This window comes from Aythya marila, assembly GCF_965140915.1.
Source record: "Aythya marila genome assembly, chromosome: 1".
Taxonomy (NCBI): Eukaryota; Metazoa; Chordata; class Aves; order Anseriformes; family Anatidae; genus Aythya; species Aythya marila.
The window spans coordinates 178,509,249-178,524,337 of NC_139042.1; the positions used below are offsets into that span (position 1 = coordinate 178,509,249).

Sequence of the window (15,089 nt, forward strand, 5' to 3'; positions counted from 1 at the left end):
TGGTTTTTGCTTTTGCTTTTTCCTTTTCTCCTGAACACTAGCCTGATTACTAAAAAGCAAAGTAAAAATAAAGGAACCAATTAATCAAATGAGCAAATAAATTAATTAATTCTGTTTTGAGATTGCAAATTACTGTTAACAGTTCTCCTTCAGCACAACATATGTCCCCCTTATCTACTAATTAGCTGCTAACAACTTATCTGATCATACAATTTAAAGATCACAACACAACCAGTTTTCTTCCCACCTCTCTTGCCTTCCAAAGATTTAGAAACATATATATTTGGTTGAAACTTCAAATGCACCTTGTTTTTACTACTCTCATCCTAATCTGATTGAGGTGCTACACAGCCATAACTTTCAGAAATTCCAGTGTGAACAGAGATGGGCCAAGGAGCAAAATACCTGGAACAAGGAATGTAGATACACAGGTGATGCTGTATAGAACAGCTTTAACGCTGAGGCTAGGGAATCGGTACTGTGGTTGCTAAGATCATAACTACCCTTCATTTCACAAGAGTATACCTTTGTGGAAGCTTATGTTACTTGTCTCAACAGTAAATTCAAGCAAACATCACAGTCAGTATATCTGGGTTTAATTTCTTTGTCAAGTCCCTCAATGTTGCATTTGAAATGAAAAGCAAATACAATATGCAGCAAATTAAAATGATCGAGCCAACAGCAAAAGGCACAGTAATAGTGATTTATTTCTTCAACTCAGCCTCTATATAGCAATACCTCAGATAAAAACTGATGGAACTATCTCATTAGCAGTCATTAAGATTAAACTATTTTCCACCTAATGGGAATTCACATTTTAAACAGAATTTATGACAACCACACTGATGTCCATAAATTTATTCAAAGGCAAAATAACTAGAACAAAAAAATGATCCAGGTAACTGATCCTGTTATTATATCTTGACATTTGCTTTTAGAGTAGGATTTACTGATGTTACGGCAAGGTTCTAGATCCACTATTATCCTATAAAATACCTTATGTATACTTAATACTACCTGATATATTCCTGTGATAGAATGATGATTTCATGTTTTATCATTAACAGTTTTGTTTTGTCCCATTAGATTAACCCACTAATCAATGTAGTGGCTTTAGTAAACTTGCAGTGTAGGATTCTGATGGATACAGTAAGCAATATTCTCAAAAAGCAACAATTTTTTTCTTCATTCAATAGCAAGGTACTATCATTAGGCTGACAAAACCAAAATCAACCAGAATGAAGTTCTCACTGACACCATTTATAAGAATACAAGACTCTTCCCTATCAACTAACACCTCTTTCACAAATAGACCCAACCATTTAATTGAGTTCCACATCATTAGCTTTTTAGAAAACAAAAGATATTTCTTTTTAATTATCATAGTTGCAAATTGGCCACTAAGGAATTATGAAGTCGTAAAATCATATCTGTTACTTTTTGGCCCAAATAATCTAGCTACACTCTCTACAGCAATGATTGTTGCAACCTTCCTACTTGTATCAATACACTTTAAATTCAATAACTATAGCTGTAACTATAACAACTCCACAACTGCTCAGTTTCCACAGTACTACAATAACTGCCTACCTAAACTCATCCTAAGCACTTCATTAAAAATCCTGGGATTACATATAGTACCTAAAAACATTCTTTAAAAAATGCATTTTAGTTACTTTATAAATAAAAAACAACTCCTGCTTTCAACAACAGTATTAACACACTCATATATAGTATGATATCTAGACTGTAACACAGATAATAATAGCAGAACTACATATTTGATTTTTATCGGGAAAAGACAAGACTTTTTTTTTTTTTCATCCAGCCAAAGGGACAGAATAGAAAAAGATTTCCTGAGGTCACTGAGGCCCAGAAAGTAAAGTGATTATTTAGCTTCTATGTCAGCACAACCTCTTTTGCAGTGTCCTGCCTGCCAGAAGATAGATGACTTGGTATAGGGACCTAAGTACAAACAAAAATAGAATAGAAATTGGAAGACTTAAGAAGGTCAAGCGGAGGTATTCTTTAAAGGCAGTTCAATATTTTTGCTAGAAAAAAGCTTTTGTAAAATTTATGCGAGAACCAGTAAATATTCAGTCATGCTACATCTATCAGAATTTTGTACTAAGTCTTTTTCTAATTACAGCTACTGATTCAAATTCAAGGCAGTTCCTTCAATAAGTACATTCTTACTGATTTTTATTTTACTAGGCTAGTCTCATTAATGAAATTCCAATTAGCAATGTTTTATGAAGAGTATGTATTGATTTTACACCATTTGAGAATTCTTTTGTTTCCATCATATGAACAGGACCACAATCCTTCAAAATGTGGATTATTCAGATTTGTGTGAATAGACTGAAATTTGTTGAACTATCGAATAAAATCATCATGGCAACTAATTTTTTCCAATTTCCATTTCCGAACAGCTAACAGTGAGGGACAATCTTGCATGTAGTACTTTGATTTTTCCTCCAGAATGTTGACCTGCACTGGATTTGTCAAAGTTCAAATACACATAAACTCACATAAAAACATGTAGCAGTTATTTAAAGGTAGTTTACCAAAAGGCCTGAAAACAATCTTAGAGTCAAAGGAAGTTGTTACAGAAGCTACTTAATATTCATCATCAGAACAGGAGATAGGATGTAAGTTGTTTTTCTTTAAACATCAAGAAATCTCTCATGTAGAACATTGGTTTTGTATTAAAGCAATTATGCTTTTATTTGAGAACTCATGAGAAGCTGACAAAAATGTACATTTTTTTCCTTAGTATTATTGCTGTCCTTTAAAAATACATTTTTAAATACACTGCCTGTTTTCATTTAGCTATTATAGTTCAAAACTTTATCACTCAGAACACACAGAACAAACTGCACTGGTCCTCAACATTTCCCAGATTACATTAGCATAGATATTTCTATTTAACTCATAAAAACACATTCTAAATTAGAAATGGAGGGACAGCTGGCAACCTACAAAGTTCCTGTTCCTGGTCACACCTTGCAGAAGGTACTTTCTCTATTACAGATACCCCTATAACACAGTATCTGTGTTTTACAAGCACAGCTTCCAAAAGCTAAAATTAGTACCTGTGAATAGTTAACAGCCTTGAAATTTCATCATTCAAAACCTAACAATGCTTTTTATACTACAATCATTGAACCTACTCCTTTGTTAAAAAATCTACTAACCAAGCAAAGAATTCGACAACATCCAAACTTTTACTTATCTGAAAAAATGTTTTAAACCTGAGTTAATACTGTTGTCTTCATTTCAAAAGCTTATTTAGAACTTGTCATTTCCATTTAAAAAACATAATCCCACATATACATACTAATTTTGCAGTTTTATACATGTTGCAACACCTTTTTGGTACATTAAGATAGGAATTTTGGAATAAAAAGAGGAGAAGAGTTACTGTACTGAAAACCTTGTATACTCAGTATACAAGATTAGTGGCGAGTAGAATATAAGGGATTTTTCGGTAGAGAAAAGAATTCTAGAGCTATAAAACATTCTTTAGCAACGTCTTTTTACCACAGCCTGCATTTGTACACTGTAGAAACCAAGTTACATGTAGGTAAATCGGCAAAAATGTCCATTAATACACAATAGAAGAGTACAATCTCCATTAGCACTATGCAGTGCAGTTGCAGCGTATATGCCCAGAGACCTGCTTGAGCTGTACAGCCCACACTGTGATGGAGACTGCTACAACTACAATGCAGTTGACACTCAAACCTGGAGAAAAAACAGCTAGGATCCTATAACCCACTCTGCAATATCTGATAAAGTTCATCATAACTGTTGGCATTGACCTCAGCACAGCTGTTGCAAAATAAATGCCTATTTCACCACAAAAAGTACCAAAAGATCAAGGTCTGTCTGCTATGAATTGTCATTCATTTATCTTTTAAAGATAAACCCATGTGCCACATGATGTTCTTCAAGCAAAATGTGAAGATAAGTAAACATTGTCAAAACAAAGAAAATAACACACTTTCTTTGCATCTCTTTAAGAGATGGAAAGGCAGTATTATGGAACACGTAACAATGGAAATTATTTAATTTACTGGAATAATAATCCTGGTTTAATTTTTGATTTAAGTCCCAGTAATACAGTAATGTCAAAATTAAGCACTGAAGCAAGTGATCAAATTAAGGACGATGACATTCATTTCCAAATAAATTTAAAATTGCGAGTTCAAAAGTTGTAACATATAACATTGAGCTCTCTTAATTCTGGTATCAATAAGTATGATTCAAGCTATTCAAGCATAAAAATTTTAACTTAGAACAGCTTCTTAAAAGCTGGGATAAGATTTAGCTATTTCTAAAACATTGAACTGAAAGTAAAGAAATCATCCTCTGCTATCAACTTATTCTCTCCATTTGTTTTATCTGACTCTAATTTTATAATTTTAAGGATTCATGCCATTCTAAACATTATGCCTAAAATCACATATGCACGTGTGTATGCACAGTGACTAACTGCACAGCCGTGGTTGTAATGCACAGTTACAGCTACATCAGGTCAGCTCAGACGCAAAGTCAGGGATGACAGACATGACATGTTTCCATAAAGATGGTCTTCATTTAATTCTTAAACCCAACATAAATTCCACCAAATGCTTGGGGGACAGGGTGTTCATTTGTAATTCAAGTCAGCAAATAACAAAAATACAAACTTTTGGATCTGCAAGCAATATTGCAAGCATAATCACAGGCTGACTGTTGCTCTCTTGGGGCATCCAAAGCCAACAAGATTAATTCATCTCTTTGCTCCAAGGTTTGGCTCTTGGCCATCTATTTACACGGGACTTTGCCAGTCAGGATCTAAATAATCCCTTTTAAGAGCTGTGGTAAAAACAGCACCCATCCAGAATGACACATTTCTGATGGTATGAAGAAGGCAAAGAATTTGGACAGCTCTGGTCAAGCTGTCACATGGAATATTCAACCTCAGTTCTTATCCTGCAAAAGACCACCCTCCCACAACCTCTTTGCTAGTTTGTACTATGACTTGGCAATGATAAAACAAATCCTAAATGTTAAGCAGCCAAGTAGGATATGAAAGAAAGTTTACATCTCCATCTGCCTGCTTCCATCACACCATCACCTTCTCATTTGAATTTCTCACAGAAGCAGGAAAAGCAGCAGCAAATTACTGGGAAACTGGCCTTCCCTGTTCATGTCTCACCCAAGTCTCCCAAATGTACTATATGAAGACCACTTCATAAAGTTCTTGAATATTCATAGCATATCTATTCACTACTGAGTTAGAGAAATTATAGGTAAACAATCAAAATGAAAAGGATAAAAATATTCACTTAATATATTTAAAACTTCTTAATAAAAGCCTCATGTACAAAAGGTTAAGTTTCAAACAACCCACATAGGTACCTAACCACATCCAGATACTGCATCCTCCAAGTCACAGAATTATAGAATGGTTTGAGTTGGAAGGGACCTCACAGATCACCTAATTCCAACCCCCCTGCCATGGGCAGGGACACCTCCCACTAGATCAGGTTGCTCAAAGCCCCATCTAATCTGGCCTTGAACACCTCCAGGGATGGAGCATCCACAACCTCTCTGGGCAACCTGTTCCAGGGCCTCACCACCCACAGAGTAAACTTCTTCCTTATATCTAACCTAAATCCACTCTCATTTAGTTTAAAGACCCTTGTCCTATCACCACACTCCCTGACAGTCCCTCTCCAGCTTTCTTGTAGGCTCCCTTCACTGGAAGAAGTCTTTGCAATGCAGTGAGAACTTCCACATTACAGTAAGCTTTTAAACCCAACTGGCAGGCCAAAGATGCTTCTAACAAATCTGCATCGTGAAGCTAAAAGCTGTTACTGATACATAAAATATACCTCACTTTTTAGCAAAAATTACTCAATATATTAATTTTGCATCGTTTGTTTGTATTGTTCTTAAAGTGTATTATGAATTCCGTAGCCTAGTTATTCAGGGTACTTCCCAAATGTTTAAGAAAAACTTTAGTACAGCACTCAAATACAATGTGACTTCTTCCACATGGATGTACATAAACTCCAACAACAGCAAGTGAACTTTTCAAAACATACAAAAGAAAGAATAAAACCGCCCACAATATCTAAAATATTAGTCATCATGTCTGAACGTAGAGCAAAGTGAAAGCAATCAAGGCAGATGGTTCAGATGGTACCACAAATCTTGAAGAAGTATAAGAATGAAACTATTCCTTCTGATTTCTGATTGGAAAACAAGCTGATCGTCTGTTAAGTCAATTAATTATTAACCAGGTACATCCACTATTTTAAACCGTTCTTAGAGCCTGACTTGGGCAGAGGGACACATACATACGTAAAATCAAATTCTGCAAGTAGTTATTATGTGACTTCAAATTGGAGTCTTTCTGTAATATATGGTGTTGCAAACATGAATAAATTTGTATTTATAGATAGACCATTTACAGATAATCTTACATGCCAGACAACAAGAAAGAACATACTTTTTAGGTTTCTAACAACAACAACAAAAAAAAACCACTATGTGAGGGTAAAAGTTTGCTCTAAGAGCTGGTAGTAAAAACTGTTATATGAATTACAATGAAGAAGTAGAATGTACAATGAAGAGGTAGAATAAAATGAGACAATTAGAAGAGATGGCTGACAAAAAGGAAGCCAGAAAATATAGCTTCAAAGACAATTCTTCTGCTGTAATCTACATATTGTGCATTTCACACTTACAAAACTAGATACCCTAAGCTTCAACTATCCGAGCATGTACTACAAGTATTATATCATTGTGTCAGTTATGCACATTTTGACATTCCATTTCTATCTTACATTAAAGCTGAAATGGAGTTTCTGTCTCGTTAGTCTTGAGTATTTTCAACAGCGAAATACTGCCACCTTTTGGCTTGATGCACAGACCTCCCCCTCGAAATTGTAAAACTTTTTTTTGGGGGGGAGTACTTTTGTCCTTTATGAAGAAGGTTGAACTGCTGTAACATTAAAATTTGATTCAGTAGGAAGATTTCTCCAGGAAAAAAAAAAAAAAAAAAAAGTTAATCTGTAAGAAAACACTATTTTTCTCATAAATATGAATGCATAACCAAACAAATTAGAAAGTGTACTCCATTTAGCCATATGTTTTTTTTTACTATTTTTTCTCTTTATATCACAGCTCTTTTTTCTTGGCAATTTTTGTACACAGATACTACTGAATCACATAGTATTTTACACTGCACTCCTTTCAAGTAAAAAAATGATAATACATACTTTGACCTTCTCCTGACTTTTGTAAACTCATTATAGGACTAACAATAATGCATTACTAGCAAGTGATGTTCCTTGTTCATACATATACCTGCAGTATGCCAGAGACAAAATACAAAATACTCAATAAATTAATATTAAATAGCTCGACATTTATATGAACATATATTGAAATATATGCAAGATTACTTACACCAATGACACAATGTCCCCACGTTGCACATCATAATTTCGAATGCTCCAGTGGTTTAAGAGCACTACATCAGATTCTTGTCTTCCCCCAGGATTCAAAGAAGGCTTAGGGAGAGGAAAAAAACAGATTTAAGTCTACACTGCCTCTGTGTATCCTCCAACTAACTCTCATACTATCAATGGGTCAAATCCTGAAGCCGTTAGAAACAGCAAACCATACACAATTCCTTTAAAAGGACCAAGCATCTGTTTTAATCTAGTAAAAATATTTCTTTACTAACTGCAATGTTAAATGTCATAAAGTTATGATAAAAAGCAGTTTGCATCTTTCAATGCACTACTATATGCAAATTAAATTACATAGGATACATATTTATGACGAGCTTCATGAAAAATTTTGTTTGCCTTTGCTGCCTATCATTTAAGATTACAAACGAAGGAGAATCAAGCATGCCAATTCCCAGAAATTACAGACCTTCTGCAGGCATTTTACTGTTTATACAAGGATAATGCACCAAAAATGAAATACATACTTGCAACAATACTAATCTCAATGCTCTTTGCACAGGAAAGAAAACAAAAACAAAACAAAAACCCTACATCTACAGCATATACCACTAAACGTGGGCCTTCCATAACAGGATCCAAAGAAGCATGAACTTTCATAGGAATATACATTGAAATGAGTCTATTGACTAACCTCAACAGTCAAAAACAATTGAATAAGTAGTTAGCAAAGAGTATGAGGAGATATTCAGAACCATACATAATTATTTTGTGTTTTGCAGTACAAAACTATGGTACCTGATTAACCCTGGTTCTGAGTTAACCCACCAGAAACAGCAGAGAAAAGAAGCAACAAATATTAGTACTGTCTTCATTGATGTTTTAGGGATTACTACAATACATGTAACTCTTTTGCTACACGGAAAGTATCTAACAGTAATACAGACTAAAGTTTGTTGGCAGCATATTTTTCAATATGCTTTTTAAGACTCTGCAAATAGAATTATGTTGTGTTCACACTGGCCAGCAATGGTCTCTAATTTAGACTCTAGAGCTATTTGAAATATTTAATAAAGCAAATTACTGGAACAGGCTCCCCAGGGACGTAATCACAGCACCAAGCCTGTCAGAGTTTAAGAAGCATTTGGACTGTGCTCTCAGTCATATGGTCTGAATTTTTGGGCAGACCTGTATGGAGCTAGGAGTTGGACTTGGTGATCCTCGTGGGTCCCTTCCAACTTGGGATATTCTACGATTCTATGATGATAGCCCCATGCAGCACCAAATCTGACAAAGTATTGAGTCTACACAGCTCCTCATTTATTGACATGACAGTGGCAATATTTGCTGAAATTTGATATTTTTGTAGAAGAGGTTTTCAGTGTTTACCGTACAGCATAGGGACATTACTGTAAGTACATTAACATAAATTAATGTTAATGTCCTTACTGTCCTTACATTCATCATTATTTTATTTAGTGGAGTCTATTCATTGCAAGAGCCAGAAAAATGAAAACCAGATGCAGACATGGGGTTATTATTATTTTAATAAGGATTTTCCAAAATGATTTTCCAATTTTGCAGCAAGCATCTTCAACAATGTAATAGTATTTTTACATAAAAATTCACAAACAATTCATAATAGTACTTATGTAACCAAAGTAAGGCATTCTTTAGTCCAAAAGCTAACAACTGTATTAAACATTAGACAAAAAGGCTAATCTAAAAGACTGAGAATCATGCATATGGTATACTCCCACAAAATAAACTGCGGGATACTCAAAGTATTTACCTTAAAAGGCAGAAAGAGAAGGTCAAGACAAATGGTAATTTTAAACACATTGTTCCAAAAGCTAATGTATTTCACAGCTAATACATAGCAAAGATTTGCACAAATGTTCATAAACTTGTCCTTGCAATGAAAATTGTATCAACTTCACCTTACAGAGGACACACCATGTAGTTATAGTATTGCCCTAGTCAACTCCTACTGTATTCTGTATTTAAACAAAGGAAATGTTTCACAGGTTAAATACAGTTAGGTATTTCATAATCCTAACTCAACAGACTCTAAATGTAATGCCATATCGCTTTCCATTTTAAAACAATACATCGCTCATAGTTTTGATTTACAGAATGGATATCCAATGCCTGACTTACTAGATTGGGTTTTCAGAGAAATATGAGAATGTGGGATTTTTTTTTTCTTTCTCGCAAAGTAACACTAACATATTCAAAATGTAGTCATACAAATACAAAAATATTTTGGTAAAAGAAGGTACGAAAGAAAAACTAGGCAACAACTTTCACTGTATATCAGCAATACAATCTTCTGTAAAAAATCATCCAAATAATTCAGTAAATGTTTCTAAGGCAAAGAATATAAAGATTAAGAGACAACTTGTTCTCCTCAACATTTTTACTGCTAGTAGAATCTCAAATCTAGCAAAACAAAAATACAATTTCTGAAAAAGCAGTCAACAGATAGGCTCACAAGAGCTCTTTACTTCTATAAGAAACAAAATAATAGTGGGGCTTCTTTCTTTCTGGAGCTTGAAGCATTACAACTTGTTTACCCAAGTTCTTGGCATAACAGCCTGCTACAAATGAGACGCATAGGTCTTAATTTAGAACTATGGTGCAGAAGTCACAAAACATTCGCTCTTTCCAATTACCAGCTAATCTAAAGCTAAAAGCATGCAAATTGAGATCCCCAGCCATATGATGAAGCCTCACAGGACATGAGGTTCTGTAAGTAACAGGGTAAAAGCATGCCCTTTTACTATAAATAATGATTAACTTGATAGTTGTTATGCTACTAGTGAATACCAGAAGGTCGCAACTTACTTGCTTTTAGCTTGGGGAATAGAAAGAATATTCACATAAGCTTCCAGGCTTAGGTACAGTAATCCTAATAACGTTAGGAGAAACTGCAACAGAATAATTACAACTGCCATTATGCATAATGGCACAGAACATTCAATAATATTTGCTGCTGAAACAACCGGGCGTTGTCAGAGATCCCTGGTCAGGCAACTTGCTCTAATTCTTGGTATTGGTATTGAACTGTTTGTGACAGAAACATCCATATAGAGCTGCACATAAACTGGCATCTTTCATCTCACTTGCAAACAGTCCATTTGATTTGATGAATTTAAGAATTTATATATCCATAAGGGTTTCCTTTTTCTACATCATTATATATGAAGAGTTCATAATACCAGACAAGCAATGTAACACAAGACAAAACACGTTGAAGTACACATCCAGCATTACAATAGTCCTAAAAAATCCACAACATTGAATTAAGAAATCATAATACCAATTACTTGTGTCACTTACGTTCAATGCTGTAATTCACTTGAAACCCACTATTAAAGCAATGTTAGATGAGAACATCAATCTGTAAAATTCTAAGCAACTGAGAACAACTCACGTGAGGATTAAAGCAGTAATTTTGGAAAGAAAAAAGAAGGCAATGAAGCAATGCTGAAATTATAAGCTTCGATACTTTAGTATTTTTCCCTGTACTTCAAAGTTAATACTCATATACATTGTAGTAGCACAAGTGAAAGAATTATGCTGTAGAAACACTGAACCAGCTTGAAAAAAATGAAATGCATGGCTATCTTAATTGATTGGGAATAAATGATAAAATATGTACTTTAATTAGAACCTCAATGCAGTGTGCTTGCCAGAATGTGAAAAAGTACTACCAACTACCAGTATCAATAACTGTGAAGCAGCAGCATGGCTGGTCCAAACAAAAACTGAAGGGGGACAAAGCAGGAGAGAGTGAGAGATTTATTCCCTGCTTCTTTTCAGAACTTTTAATTTCAGACTCAGCAGGAGCAACAACAATGGGAACACAAAGTCAGCCAGACATTTTAGAGGACTGTTACAAATCAAATTGTTGGAAATCATATCACGATATCTTCACATTGAGACAATACGGTATCATTGGAAGCATGCAGTTGATGGATATACGACTACATGCTGACTGGGCTTCACCCTCCCTCGTACCCGTAAGCTTTCAGATCCATTCAATATAGATCACTCTTCAGGGAACACTGTCAACAGATAGAATTCCAAAGCAATGACCTGCACTCCTTCAAGCTATTCTGCAAAAGAAGGATATGTTCCTTATAATTATGTTCCTGCCAGACTTACTTAGGTGTCTAATAAATCTTGGCAAGGAAATTAGTATCTTATTAAAAGCACCAGGAAGATTTTTTGTAGTCTGAAGAACATCCATACACACAGAAGCATGTTAGTTTAAAACAAACTTCTACTTCACTACAGTCCAGAATAAAACCAGAGAGGAATTTTACAGACGCTGAAATGTCATTAAAATTAGTAATGTCCCATATTACCCATACTTCAATCAACAGACGGAATGTTTAGTCAACAGATACATCATGGGAAGAGCTTAAATTTTAATCACACACTGACTACGTATCACTTTCCCTTGCCACTATGAAGAGTGCATATCCTTTTCTGTTAGGTTGGATAAATGTGAGAGTATAACTGTAGTGTTTTTCACATTTTCCAAAGATAAATGACAGTTAACTATATGCCCTTTCACACGAGCACAGAAACAACACTCAAGAACAATACCAGAGCGTTCCCTAACACTTGAGACTTTGACTTCAAATGTAAACACAGAAGTGAGATCTTGACCACAGGCATTCAAAAGACTTGTGGACTAGGCAAATTTAGAGCATTTCTTTCCAGCTACTGAGTTACAACTACCCCCACAAGAATGGTTGGGAAATAGAATATTATGCCAGAGACAGAAAGAAAAACAATGAAAGGCAATAAAAAAATGAAATTAAATTAAATGAACAAAGAATGAAACTGTTTTTCCTGTTTTCCCATTCCTCTACTCATTTCTAGAGCAAATTTCTGGCTCTGCAGCTGTAAGCCCTCCTGAGATTTTCATATATTTGATTGGTCATCAGTGATACTCAGAATAACGTGTATGGAAAGGGAAAAAGTAATGTGTGTTACACATAACTTCTGTTCTTGGATTGTAGAATTACTGGAGTATGATTATTTTACTTATGTCCCTGTTCTTGAGGTGAGAACTGCCTTCCAGAGTAGCTGAGGTTTCTTGACAGGTTGAACACCAGGGTATAGGCTACTGCAAAAGGCACTGTGCCACCCCCCAATCCACCCCAGGCTTTTCTGTGGCATTAAGCACAAATCAGCCAAGCCCAGGCTCTAAACCAAGTTTTGCCTGAGTGAATGTTGTACACTTCATACTCCAGCAGTTGGTCTTGATTATTATAAACCCTGTCTTCAAGGTTCTGAACTTACTCTGATAATCAGAAATGAGAGCTCAGCATCCATGAATCAAATCTTTAGTCGCTGCTAATTGGAATGTTACGATATTAAAACAAAATACATTATAATTATCAGTAGTGATGCACTGCAGTATGCAGGGCATATGATTTAGAAAGCAAGGTAACAATATAAAAATTGGCTAACTACATTACAACATATATTTTTCAAGTCCTAATAACAGGAAGCAAAGTAGCTGTTCATTATCAAGAGTGTTTATCTTTCAAACATTACAAACATATTTGTATTGATATGCTTAAACCAATGCATAAGCATCCTATATAAGCAAAGTAAAAAAAGTTAACTGATATTTATTCCCTAATAAGCATAGGTATTAATATTAGGTTCATGCCATTTGCAGCATTCTTCATTGAAATAGTGCCATATTTGTTCAATAGGAAGAGCGACTATGGCCAGAAGTGGTTTTACCTTTTGCCTTGCAATTATTGTAACACAGCAACTAAAACAAACAAACAAAAAAAGCTTCTTTGTGAGTCATCAAATAGTGCATTAAGACAAAAGGTAATGCTAAAAAAAAATAATAATCTTGATTTATAAATGATTAGGAGGATAAAAACCAACACTTTTACCACTACTTATCTATATATTTTGCTTTTACATAGAATTTTGGGAAGTTTTGTTCTCAAAAGCTTTTATTTTCATATCACAAAATTATTTGTGTAACCAACTAAAAACTCAACTATTCCATGCTGTAATTGTGATCACTTGGTAACAATTGAGAAAAAAGATTTTCTTCCATCTTGCTGTTGTCAGTGGATAGCCAGTTTATAATTTCCAGACACACAAAAGATATTTTCAACCGTACCTGCATGGATGCTCCTTCCACTCTTGCTACACAGGCAACTCTATCAAGGAAAGTCACTGTCACTGGAACAGCAACAAAGAAACCTTTAAAGAAGGCTTTAATGTATCTTCTCCCAAAACCTTGAGCCTGTGCCATAACCTGAAAAATATTTAAAAAATGGGGAAAAAAAAGTCATTATGAAGCAATTTTTAAGTAATAATATTGTTTATATCATTGGAGTGAAGAGGAGTTAAGAATAGATTTCTTATCTGTTATACTGTTATCTCAATATCCACAGTGAAAAAATGAATGTACACATAAGAACGAAAAAGAACAGAAATATTCATCAAAATTTCAGTCAATTGTACAGAAGAAGATGTGATACTTGACGTTTACCCTTTCCATAATTTGACCATTTCTAGTGATTCTCTGCTAGCAGCAGTACTTGACAAAAATGCCTGGATAACAATTCAGCTAAACAAGAAGCAAACTGCTATAACCACACAAAATTCACTATATATTTTTGAAAAAACATATAGATGGATGTATCAACTATATGGAAATAACCTATTTCAGAACATTCAATTGGAGTTCAAAAATAAAATGCTGCAAGTCATTTTCTCCCCATAAACTGGTAGTTATAAATTCATGAGCCCGGAAATACAGATTGTGTCATGTAAAGTAAAAGCTGACAATTTACCATACATTAGCAGTTCTCTATTCAATAGTTTCACACACAAAAGTGTGTGTCATTTCTACCCTTGTGATAACTGCAAACATCAGTTTACAGCAGGCCCTCCTGACATCCTGACATGCTGCTCATGACCTGGGTGGGCTTGGAAGGAAATGATCTAATGATCTAAAAAGGTGAGATCCTGCAGCGTAATTTACAAAGCTGTCAAACTTCTGGACTTTTTTTTTTTTTTTTTTTTTAAGATTTCACTCGTTGATGTGATGTTAAATAATCTCTCCATTCAAGATAGGGTGTGACAGACTGTGTTAGGCTGTGGAAGCCATGTGGGAGACAATGGCTGAACAGCACTGCATGGAGAAGTGCTTGAGCAGCCCCTGAAGCAGCCCCAGTTCAATAAACTTCTTTTAGCAGAAAGACAAGATTCATAAGTAGTGTATTATAAGAAATACAGTTCTTCGCCTATCGGCAAATCCAATTTAAACCTTTGTTTCTGTCTAATGAGTACCTGGTGGAGCCTGTACAAGATCAGTTTGTGAAGTCCCTGCTCCTTCTATCACATCATCACTCTGGCAGACAGGAATAGAAGAAAACAGGCCCTGAACTTTCGAGTCCTTCAGCATGTTTATATTCAAGGACAAAGAATTATTTTTTCAACAAATATACACAGTTTGTTTCAATGTCCTTAACAGTATACTCAGACTTCCATAATATTTTTTTTTTTGTTGCACTTTCAGAAATATGGAAGTGATGAACTATTTTTATGCAAAGCACAAAC

The 15,089-nt window shown here is 34.8% G+C and overlaps 1 protein-coding gene across 2 annotated transcripts in view; it reads right to left on the reverse strand.

Annotated features, from left to right (window-relative positions):
- The window catches only part of IMMP2L (inner mitochondrial membrane peptidase subunit 2), a 462,507-nt gene that overhangs the window by 438,759 nt on the left and 8,659 nt on the right, over positions 1 to 15,089 (reverse strand). For both annotated transcript variants that reach the window (XM_082784542.1, XM_082784541.1), the window contains exons 2-3: positions 13,642 to 13,779; positions 7,468 to 7,571 (exon numbers count right to left, since the gene is read on the reverse strand). In XM_082784542.1, the coding sequence (XP_082640668.1) occupies positions 7,468 to 7,571; positions 13,642 to 13,776 (239 nt within the window). In that variant the 5' untranslated portion in view covers positions 13,777 to 13,779. The remainder of the gene's footprint in view (positions 1 to 7,467; positions 7,572 to 13,641; positions 13,780 to 15,089) is intronic.